Source organism: Chaetomium strumarium (genome assembly GCF_033439665.1).
Source record: "Chaetomium strumarium strain CBS 333.67 chromosome Unknown B0T15scaffold_1, whole genome shotgun sequence".
In the NCBI taxonomy this organism is placed as follows: Eukaryota; Fungi; Ascomycota; class Sordariomycetes; order Sordariales; family Chaetomiaceae; genus Chaetomium; species Chaetomium strumarium.
Window position 1 is genome coordinate 2259623 of NW_026944429.1, and position 11001 is coordinate 2270623.

General features: G+C 54.2%; 4 protein-coding genes across 4 annotated transcripts; 3 read left to right on the forward strand and 1 right to left on the reverse strand.

Moving 5' to 3' along the window:
• Positions 1-910: 910 nt before the first annotated feature.
• On the forward strand, positions 911-2151 carry B0T15DRAFT_517156 (uncharacterized protein). Its single transcript, XM_062868300.1, has one exon. It carries the CDS (start codon positions 1495-1497, stop codon positions 2122-2124), a length of 630 nt encoding a protein of 209 aa, XP_062725801.1. The 5' UTR covers positions 911-1494; the 3' UTR covers positions 2125-2151.
• Positions 2152-2923: 772 nt separating this feature from the next.
• On the forward strand, positions 2924-4828 carry B0T15DRAFT_21707 (uncharacterized protein). The gene is made up of 2 exons (XM_062862751.1): positions 2924-3594; positions 3649-4828. Exons 1-2 carry the CDS (start codon positions 3163-3165, stop codon positions 4729-4731), a joined length of 1515 nt encoding a protein of 504 aa, XP_062725802.1. The 5' UTR covers positions 2924-3162; the 3' UTR covers positions 4732-4828.
• Positions 4829-6411: 1583 nt separating this feature from the next.
• On the forward strand, positions 6412-8047 carry B0T15DRAFT_21740 (adenylate kinase-domain-containing protein). The gene is made up of 2 exons (XM_062862757.1): positions 6412-7132; positions 7354-8047. The coding sequence occupies exons 1-2, from the start codon at positions 6802-6804 to the stop codon at positions 7983-7985; spliced, it is 963 nt and encodes a 320-aa protein (XP_062725803.1). The 5' UTR covers positions 6412-6801; the 3' UTR covers positions 7986-8047.
• A 482-nt stretch (positions 8048-8529) lies between these two features.
• B0T15DRAFT_506741 (uncharacterized protein) lies at positions 8530-10215 on the reverse strand (the record flags this gene model as incomplete). Its single annotated transcript, XM_062867600.1, has 2 exons — positions 8530-9268; positions 9326-10215. 2 exons carry the CDS (start codon positions 10213-10215, stop codon positions 8530-8532), a joined length of 1629 nt encoding a protein of 542 aa, XP_062725804.1.
• Between the last annotated feature and the right edge of the window lie 786 nt (positions 10216-11001).

An 11001-nucleotide genomic window follows, 5' to 3' on the forward strand; every position in this document is an offset into this window, starting at 1 on the left:
TGAGAGACAGTGGAGCATCTCGTAATTTGGTGCTCTATACCACCTATACCAAGAACTTGGCCTAGGCAACTAATACGCACCCACCAGGACCTTAGCCTTATTTTATAGGGCCTAGGCTACCGGAACCGAAGACTTCTGAAGAAGGTACTGGGTTGGCTAATGGACTCGGGCCGGCTAGGGGAATACAGGCTCGCCTAGAACTTAGATTAGGAACTGGAAGCTAGGGAGCTCGGCTAACCACACCCGTGGCCACAGCTTAGCTGGGCTAGCACCCTACTAGCCGTTGGCCCAAGGCCTTCCCAAGGCCTTTTTCTTTACTTGCAGCAGCGTGTATCACTGGAACCATGTCTTTCCTATTATTTTTGATGAAGGTTTTCACCCAGCCTAAACGGTACGGTTTTTCCTTTGTACATAGCAGTAGAGAGTCCAGCGCGCCTTATAAATAGCTAGGCATAGCAGAGTAGGAGAATATATATATATTATTATAATAGCTAATTATATTAGTAAAGCTTACTATAATTTTATTTATAAGCGCTAGATATTATAGTTAGTATAGGTACTGTCCTAGCTAGGAGTTGAATTTATAATCTTCCTAGTATAATAGATAAAGTAGAGTATAGGTTATATAACCTATAAATTAGGAAATATCTTTATATAATTCTAGATCAACTATCTAAAACCTTTTACTCTCCTTTTTTCAAGCTTAGTTTAATAAAATTAAGTATTATAAATAGTATTATAATGACTATCATTACAGGCTAGGCTCAAGGCTCTAGTAGGCAACTGACTATATTATAAAAATACTGAACTTGTAGGAGAAAAGGGATCCTCAAAGACTGCAAGGTGTGAAGAAATCTAAATATAGGATATGGGGCATATACTTAGATATAGAAGATGGAGTACCAATTAGGTTGACTAATCATATATATATAGACTGCAAGCTGGGAATATGACTAAGTAATGACTTATGCCATAGTACGGTAAGTTCTACCATCATATATATCTAGATTAATAAAGAGCTCTTTATTATCTTCCTTCTTTATAGCTCTATTAAAATATTTTTAAAAGAGTATATCAATATTTTCACGGTCTATTTTAGAGAAACGTAACTATTATTGCATTATTATAGTAAGCTAGAGCTAAGAGGTACATTAGCAGTAGAAAGAATAATGAAAAAGGGAGAAGAGAGTTTCCGATAATGTAAGCGAGCACCTTATATCCATGGCGACAACCCTGAACAACTCGCGCGCTAATATTCTACCTTGTATATACCGATATAGGACGGGATCCTAGCGTTAATAATGTACCATCTTCTCTATTGCGAATATGTAGGAGGCGTTCCGGAAGGCTCGATGGGTGTGAACGAAGTAGAATGGGTGACTCCTTCCGGCCCCTGTCGCCGGCGCCGTTTGTGGTCGTTATAGAGGCGGCAATTGTCCGAGAACGCGAACGGGATCGCGGCAGGCAAAACCTCGGACAAGCAGTCGGCCGGGCATGCTGAGTCAGCAACCGACGGAGAAGATTTTGCTTTGCCCGGTACGACGCTTCGGAAGGTGTGTGTTCCCGGTGGCTCAGGTTCGACTTCACAATGTTCTTCGGACATCAACCCGCTCGATAAGCCCAGCTGCTGTTCGGCAAGGGAAGAGGCGAGAGAGGTCGGCTGCTGTGGGGACGTTTACCGCCCACCTGCATGACCGGCAGCTCTATCACGTCGATCTGCACTCTGATTGGCGGCGTGTTTCGACGCCCAGCCGGAGCCCATGGAGCGGGCGACGATCATTGGTAGGTTGGATGGCCGATGGTGACAGGGTGGTAAGGGCCGCTTGCTCTTGCCGCCCAACGAGGTCTCTCTGCCCCTCTCTCCGCACCCGTCATCAGCTTGGCGGTTCCTGCCGTCGCTTCCTGCGGCCGACCTCGCCGTCCGATTCGACAGAACTGGCCCTGAATTCCAACCGCCCTCGACCAATAGGTTCGGCACTCTTGCATTGTGCGAGTGCCGCGTTGCGACGACAATGGGCGCTAATGTTCCGAGGGGAGAAACGGCGTGCGGCCGCACACAGCAGTGACAGTCGTCCATCATGGCGGCCGCGCAGAGCACCAAAGATCAATGGGAGCTGTGGTTGAAGAGAGGAATGGGGCTACCAACATATGATGTTGTCCTTCACATGGTCGAGGCACAACGAACGCCGAGACACAAGGCACCGCCATGCTCAGCCGGCTGGCTTTCACCGTTGAAAAGATCCCGACAGCGACTGTGCCCCCTGTATACTGCAATATGCAAGACCTTCGGCACCGTCACCCACGGCCTGTTGTGCATGAGAGCCTGCCCGCTCGCGTGAGAGTCCAGCCCCTCCCTTCGAGATATGTTTAGAAACCTCCTACCCTCGTCGGACCCTCCCACTTGTTGTCTGCGCTAGAACGTCTTGCTGCTTCGAGATCTTCAGCTCATGCTTCATTGTCCCCATTGTCCCTCTTGGACTCGACGAAACTCGATCGCCGAGACACACAACGCAGCAGACTGAGACTGAGTGCTTTTCGTTCCTGCATCCGACCTCTCGTAACCGGAATCTGCAGCTCGAGGTCGCTTCTGTGGCCGCCGAGCACCGACCAGCAGCCGTCTAGGACACCTCTCGACCCCGCTGGGCGTCTAACTGCCCATCGCGAGTCGCCGAGCATTATTGGCACATCAAGTACCCGCCCTATCAGCGTGTCGGTCTTTCCAGCGGGACCTCAGCCCCCCCTGCTTGGTGTAAGTGTGTGTCTCCCCCAATGCTTCCATCGCACCCATCGAACCATTCACTCACTATCCCATGCAGCAAGGGATCCCGCTCAACCCGGGTGTGGTGTGCATGCAACTCGGACAGCGGTTATTCAAAACCATAGGGCCCCCCAGAAGGGGCGCCCCTTCCGGGATTTTCTCTTACTCTGGCAGCTGGACTCATATCTACGGACTCTTCTCTCAGTTCCCTTCTCCCGCCGCCCAAGTTAGGTTGCCACAGGTCTCAGCATCCCTTCTTGTGACTGTCCTGCTGTGCGACGCTGCTGCTTGAAGAAGTGAAGACTGGTTCTTCATTCGTTTCTTCTTTCCATATAGGCTTTACACAGCAACAAAGCAATAAAGAACGACTGGCAGCGTTGCCGAAGCCGCTGTCCCCGACCACCATGGGTCTCGACGAGAAGAAGCGGCCACTGGCCCTGAACCTCACGCCTGCCCGCACCATGTCCGCCAGCTCAGTTTCCACCACAGATTCAGATTCCACATCATCATCACTAGCCAAGCCCCCAAGAACACCGCGGTTCGCCGAGGCAACCGCCGTCCACTCGCCCATCGAGCCACGAAAGCTCCCATTTTCAGAGAAGTCAGAGATTGCTCAGGCCCAACCAGGGGATGTCGGCTTTGGCTATATCGGAGCGGGAGCGAACAGGGAATCGATCGCTGTGCCCATGACACCAAGGTCACCGTTGAAGAGCGCCATGAAGGTGCCGGGGACGCCAGGCCGCGCGCTTCAAAACCCCATGAGCCCAACGTTTTTAGAGGAGCAAGTGTTGGAGAAGAGGGAGAAGATGACGGAGAAGGAGCAGGCTAGGGATCTGGTAAGCCCCCAGCTTCAATCACGACCCGCATAGCTTGGTCTAACACTGGGGCAGAAAATCAAGACACGGGTACGGTTGGCCAAGTTCGCTCTGCGTGGGGTGAACTTCAGCTGTAGTCTCATCATCCTGGCCATGATTTCGGCCTCCTTTTCCATTTTCAACGCCACCAAGGCTTTGCCGGCCATGAGCGGGTTCCCAGCGTGGGCTCACAACACCAACGCGTGGCCGCAAAAGGTGGTTCTCGCCTGCTCTTGTGTGTCGCTGCTCATCTGCATCGGCGTCTTCATCGGCTACTGCCGCGGTGGACACCGCAGGGCCGAGAAGGTTGGCGTTTACTACACACTGTTCGCCGTCGGCTGGTTCATCTTCAGCATGGCCATGTGGGCAGCGGCCGCCGGCATCCTGCAGGTCTCGCGGAACAACAGCAACAACCAGGACATCTGGGGCTGGGCGTGTGTCGAAAATAAGCGGTCCCAGCTTTTTGGCGATAAGGTCGACTACGCCCTCATCTGCCGCCTGCAGGACTGGGCTTTAATCTGCATCATCATCGAGCTGGTAGTCGAGATCATCAGCATCTCGCTCTACAGCGTGATCTTTTACCGGTACTGGTCCAAGCGCAAGCTGCACAAGTCCATGGACATGCGCGACAAGGCCCGCTCCGACCTCTACCTCGCCCAGCTGCGCACCCAATCGGCGCCGAACACCCCCGGCTTTGGTCCCAAGTCGCCCGCCTTTTCCCAGTATGCCCTCTCCCCGCGCTTCCCGCCGTCCACCTACAAGTCACTTGGCGACATCGAGGAGGATAACGCGTCGCCCTTCACCCCGGGTGGTAAGGGACTCATCATCCCGCAGTCCACGTTCACCGCCAAGCAGAGCTCCTTCAAGCTCCAGGCTCCGCCTACCAAGGCCAACCCAGCCACTCCCGCGACTCCCAAGGCCGGATACAAGCCGCCTACCGCGGCCGACCTGTCGCCAACAACCACCGTGGCTCCTGACCTTGCAGCAACTGCTGTAAAGTTCAACGAGCCTGCGCCGATGGCCGAGGGCGAGCAACAATACGAGGCTGTCCCGATTCCCGGGGCGTATGCCGGTCAGGCCATCAAGAGCCCGCCGCCGGTGCGGACAACCTTCCATTAATTACGCCCGCAAAGAAAGCTGGGCGTGTATTGCATAAGCGCGTCACACTCGTTCGCAATTATTCGTTTCTTATCTGCGTGTAGGCTGCTGGCTTTCACCACCTTTTTGTTGACTTATTTTCTTGGACTCACTGGACATCCCTGGGGCGTTGTGGGCGAATACCAAAGTGGGCTGGGACTTCTTGGATGGGGGCACTAAATATCTTCTCTAATGGGTGTGATGGGACTGGGAATGCGTATATGTAGAGCTAGGCCGAGTCGCAGATGATGGCTCCTGAGGCGTGGTGGGTGGATGATGATATGGTGGACGAAAGTCTGAAGACAGATGCTGAGCTTTCTCAAATGACAAATGCCCTTTGGTCGGTCAACTGGATTCCACTCACTACTCAAATGTGCTTGGCTTAACTCTGCCTTTTTACAGGCACTGCGTGTGTCCGCTGACGCTGTCCCCATCCTGACAAGGTTGGATTCTGACTTGGTGAGTCCGTAATGCAAAGGAGTCATCTGTGACCATTCTCCTCCCGGTCAGCGTTCCCATTCCCTGGTCGTGTCGACTATCAAGCGCTGCTAGCTCCCCGTATGCTCAGCTTGATATTCAGCAATGATCACAGTGCGTTATGGCGTTTTGGGCACCAACATCAATGTTCACCTTGACTCTCCGCGATGAAGTTCAGATGCCGTATTGGAGGATATGGGGCATGGTTTTGGAGTTTCACCAGATTCTACCTGAAAAATATCGCTTGAAGAAAGATCACCTCTCTGCCTCAATCGATACGGTGGTCAAGCTGATGGAGAGAAACCACAAATGGTGAAACGCGGTTTCGGTGAGACGGCATGATGTTTTTATGGGAGTCATCACCCCAGGGCCGGAATTCCTTACTTTCAATGAATGCTCTCAGCATCCATCCTATAAGATTCGTCTTGCCTGAAGCAAGGTGTATAAAGGTAGCCTGCTTCTCTACCCCAGCCACCCCAGCAGTAAACGGTCAGCCACAATAGCCCACCACGGGCTATCTGCTCCGATCTTCCGAGAGGCCCTTACATCCTTCTTGGACCTACGGACACGAAGTACAAAGTTCAGCCGACGACCACTCGCAGGATCCAACATCCTTCCTACTCCAACAAGGAACCTTCACAACCCCGTCTACGACCAAGTTCGCCCGCCCAATACTCGTCCTCACTGTCGATGATGAGATAGCCGGTCAGGGCAAGGATGCGTAGGACCACCGTGATGACACTATGAAGCGATATGTGAAGTAAATAAGGAGAGCGAAGGGGACGGGAAAGCATAGGATTCCATATAACTTGCCCTAGGCAGTTGCCTGATGCTCCTTGAGTGTGAGGGAGCTGTTGACGGGCTCTTGGCCGTGGAGCATTTGTTGGTTGGGTTACTTCCGAGTTAACTGACCCGTTGGAGGCACTGGCAGGAGATAATGAGTGTATGAAGTTGGCTGCGCAGACTAACTGATTCTATCTACCTGTCATCCCAGATGGTACAATGCTCTAAGTGAACACTGTATTGTGTGAAAGGTGACACTGCCGGAGGTGAGAAGGAGAATGGAGGCATGGATCTCGATCTTCAGAGGCAGCAAATCCCCCGAGGACCTATCCCGTGCCCCTCTGCCGCACATAGCTGGAGGATATAGATAACACCTCACCCCAAGGGTGACGGATCAAGGACTTGCTCGACAGTACAAGGCTCGATCAGCCTTGATGTCCTCACTTACACTACGGAATACGGATACACTCCCTCGAGACGTTGTAAGACGGGCATTGTGGGGCCGTTGGATTATTGAGAGACCGGGGTCGTGGCCAGGGGCTTTAAATTACACCCTGGTCGCAGCCAAGATGAGATGACGGTGATGCGACACTAGCATTTCTCTCAAATTTATCTCCCCATTCAGCCCCTGGAATCAACAACAACAGTAGGGTCGTCCGAGTCGAACTGCTGGCGAAGAAGACAAATCGACCGTGATCGGAACACTGGGAGAACCAATCGAGCCACAGCTGGCCTGCGTCATCGTGCATACGCTACTAGTACTAGCGAGTGCAAACGCCAACAGAACGAACAATGGCTGCAACTGCTTGCGGGCGCCAAGCCTGGCGGCAGCTGATGCGCAACAGCTGCCGCGGGCCCGCTGCGACACCTTCGAAGCTGCTACGACAGCAGCAACCGTACCGATTGGCATTCCAACGGCAAACTTCTTCAACGACACGAACCACTCCCTCCTCGCTTCTTCGCCAGCAGCCGCTCGCGCAACGGTCGTACAGCTCCGGCTCGCAAGGAGGACAGCAGACCCCGCCTCCGAGGAGTAGCAACAGCCAGATCAAGTTCTGGCCGTTCGTGGTCCTCATTGCGCTGGGCTCAGGAGGTTACATGCTCTTGATCAACAGGCGGAAAAGTGAGTTGCCATGGATTCCCTCGAGGTGGTAAGGCGACAGGGAGGGGTTTAAAGGCTGGAGACAGGTGCGGCGCGTTGGGGCACACGTGTAGGGAAGCAGATGCGCGATTACATACAACTGCCGCATCCTCCCATGCGCCGCTTTGGACCCTTTCCCCCCAGCCTGTCGGCCTTCTCGTTGCCCCCCACCAAAGACCAACAGAACTAACAGTCCATCCCAGCCATGCCTCCCACCACACAAACCACCCCCGCCTTCTCCCCCTCCGAGGTAACAGTCCTCTTCGTGCTCGGCGGTCCCGGCGCCGGGAAGGGTACGCAATGCGCGCGGCTGGTGCGCGACTACCAGTTCACGCACCTCTCGGCGGGCGACCTGCTGCGGGAGGAGCAGGACCGGCCCGGGTCGCAGTACGGCCAGCTGATCAAGGACTGCATCAAGAACGGCGAGATCGTGCCGATGGAGGTAACGATCGCGCTGCTGGAGAACGCGATGCGCGACACCATCACGCGCACGGGCAACAAGAAGTTCCTGATCGACGGCTTCCCGCGCAAGATGGACCAGGCGCTCAAGTTCGAGGAGGTGGTGTGCCCGGCCAAGCTGGTGCTCTTCTACGACTGCCCGGAGGCCGAGATGGAGAAGCGCCTGCTGGAGCGGGGCAAGACGAGCGGCCGCGCCGACGACAACGCCGAGAGCATCCGCAAGCGCTTCCGTACCTTTGTCGAGACCAGCATGCCCGTGGTCCACCACTACGAGGCCGAGAACCGCGTGGTCAAGGTCATCTCGACCCCGCCTCCCGACCAGGTGTATGCGGACACTCAGGTGCAGCTGAAGAAGGCTCTGGGGGACAAGTTTTAGACTCGCACCACCGTGAGCTCTGCACTACGTGGCATTTACCTTCGCCAAAGATCTTTGGTTTGCTAGTATATAGACTTATTAGACTGGGCGGGCATGGAGCGGAGGAGTTGCGCTGATTTCCTCCTCAGTTCTCACAGACATCAACACCATTTCCCTGTACAAGTGGAGAGAGACCTCTCTGGCTTTTTAGTTTCGTTATCTCTCGTGGACTGTTTGATTTTCTACTGTTAAACTTCTCCAGTAGCAACAGTGCCACGTCCCGAGACAGGGAAGCACTTCTTTCCCTGATGCCTAGTAGTAATCCACACAATTGCCTGCAAATCATGCATGACCCATTCCTGATACCTGTCCGCTCCGATTGTGCAAGACCCAACCATTTTAGTCAGCGAATATTTATCGCCCTGGAAGTCGGCTCCAGTGATACAAAGGAGCACCCATAGAGTGTCTAAGGTATCGTCCGCCCTTTTTGGCTCTCTCAACGCCAAACCAAATCTAGCAGTAGATTGCAATGAACCTGTCCCGAACCTCTCAAGACGTTCACCGCTCAGTCATCCTCATCCGTACGCTGCCTCGGCTGGCGACGGCGATCGCCGCCCTGACCACCACTAATGCCAGCATTGGCGAGCTTCCGCTCCAGCTCCTGCTGCTCCCGCTCGCGCTGGGCCTCCACGTCGGCCTGTGCCTTGCGCACAACCGCAGTGAGCCGCTCAACGATCGACTTGTACTGGTCGATTCTGGTTCCCAGCTCGCGCCACTGCTTCTCGCCAAAAACGCGGTAGGTTGTCCGATGCACCAAGAAGACTTTTTGCTGTTGCGACAATCTGCCCTCGACTAACTTGGACCGGATCACATCGATGGTCCACATCTCGACCTCCTCGCGGGGGATCTGCAGCGCCTTGGCAATGTTGGCATAGGGAATCTCGCGGTTGGGCGTGCTGGCTGCGAGGCTGGCGAATGTGAGCAGACGCATCTTGCGCTGCAGCTTCTCGTGGTCAAGCTTCTCTTTCTCGATCCAGCCCTCGTGCTCGTCATTGAAGTCGTTGTAGTCCTCGAGATCCTGCTCGGTGAAAATGTCGAGCAGCTGCGAGTAGACCGGGTGCGAGTCGCTAAGCGCGTGTACGCTGGGGAGAGCGCGCAGGTCCTGGAAGTCGAACCGTATAGGGGACGAAATCGCCATGCGGACCGCTCTAAGGGAGAGCTCTTGGGCCTCCTCAGAAGTGATTTCCTCTTGCTCTTCGCGGTCGAGGGTACGGAGAGCCTTGATGAGGTAGTGGTATGCTTCCCTGCGAACATTTAACGTCAGGATTTGACCGACTCCGTCCGCCCAAGGCGTTACTCACTCATCGTCGCCGGCATCCGCGGCAGTCTCCGACACTTGAACATAGAGGTTGCGTTGCTGCTCAGCATCCGTCTCCCATTCGGCAAACCAACCCTCCAGATTCTTTAACCGCGGCTTGAGCACGTCGAACTGACCGTGCTGCCGAACAAACCGAATGATCTGCATCAAAACATTGAAGCGCAGGGGATTGCGCGGCTCAATGAGGTTGAAAATGGTACTGAGCGCATTAGCGGCAAGGGTGAAGCTGTGGGCCGGAGACGAGGTAATCGGCTTCATAAGATTACCGCACACAGCGGGCAGTAATTTGACGGGATCCTTGGACTGCAGGACCAGATGGATCAGGAGGTTGTAGGCGCCTGTGAAATCTTTCTCGGGGGCCGAATTGAGAAAACCCGAAGCCTTGACGATAATCTGGAGTGCCTCCTCGTTCTCCTCCTTGTCGAGGTACGGCTTGACTTGGTCACCGACCTGGATGTAATCGGCCATTTCCTGCGCCAGCTCGGCGAAGGTGCCGTCAACGAAAAGCAGCTGAGGGGTCGCCATCGTGAATATCGGGGTATCTCGAATTGCCTTTCGACCGAAGAATTCTAGAAACTCGGTCGCACCGCTGATGAGCTCCTCGGTGTACTCGGAATTCTCGACAGCCAAGTACGGATCGAGACTGGAGGATCGCTCGCGATACGGCGCTGGGTCGCTCTCGGGAAGGTCGGTACCCTTTGGACTCTTCGCAATCGCCGGTGGATAATCCCAAGGGGAGAAACTGTCAACGAGCTCGTAGGGCGTACGAGGACCCGGTGGGAGCTGGAAACGAGTTGGAGGGACGGGTTTCTTTGTTTCCGCCGCCTCTGCACCTGGAATCGCAGGAATTCCCTGCCCCGCATCCGACGCCATTTTTTCCACAGGCCGTGGTGTTCTGTGCGGTAAGCGGTCACGTGAAAACCGTGGAAACGGCGCTAAGCGAAAGACGGATAATTAAGCGAGTTTTCGTGGGTGAAGGTTCGGTAAAGTGGGGCAGCTTGGCACTCTCTCAATGTACACAGTTATGCACACCCAGGGCCCAGGCACCGTACCCCTCCATCTCAACTCCAAAGAGCTTCAGCACTTTGGTTCACGATGCCCACCGAAAACAACCCAGTGCCTCTGACCGAGGAATGCACAAAATGGAGACAAGGCTGCTTCAATCCCCCGTTGAGCTCCTGGCCCGCAGAACCTTGACAGTCGTGATGCAATCCACAACGTAAAACCTGGAGCTCCAAGCTGCAAGGTATCATTGAACTTCATGTTCCTGCAAACCGGAAGAACTGAAAAAAGGTTCAACTACCGGAGGAACCGTTTCTTTTTCCCTTCAATTTCTTCCCACGGTATCATACCTTGCTTACCTACCTAGCCACTCAACGCTACCGAGAGAACCCAAAGTGCAGCCCAGCATATAGCGAGGGCTGTTTGTTTAGTTTAGGTATCTCTGCTTATTACAAGTCTAGACCTGATAGCACCTCTACACAGTAGTTTGTTCGCAGACCGGAGAAGACCTCGGAAAATAGGTCACCCGTCGAGCAGGCCACTATCATCGCGATGTAACATGGATCGGTGATGTTGGGGGAGCGGAGCTGGTGGCAGTGAGCTATGTCGGAACTACATGGCCACTGCAATCGATCTGCTGTAGCTGATGAGCCAACA

Excerpts from the sequence above, each read along its gene's own strand:
- B0T15DRAFT_21740 (XM_062862757.1), top strand. The coding sequence starts at position 6,802 with ATGGCTGCAACTGCTTGCGGGCGCCAAGCCTGGCGGCAGCTGATGCGC. Across the intron at positions 7,133-7,353 it reads CTTGATCAACAGGCGGAAAA|CCATGCCTCCCACCACACAA; the intron begins GTGAGTTGCCAT and ends AGTCCATCCCAG.
- B0T15DRAFT_21707 (XM_062862751.1), top strand. The coding sequence starts at position 3,163 with ATGGGTCTCGACGAGAAGAAGCGGCCACTGGCCCTGAACCTCACGCCT. Across the intron at positions 3,595-3,648 it reads AGGAGCAGGCTAGGGATCTG|AAAATCAAGACACGGGTACG; the intron begins GTAAGCCCCCAG and ends ACACTGGGGCAG.
- B0T15DRAFT_517156 (XM_062868300.1), top strand. The coding sequence starts at position 1,495 with ATGCTGAGTCAGCAACCGACGGAGAAGATTTTGCTTTGCCCGGTACGA.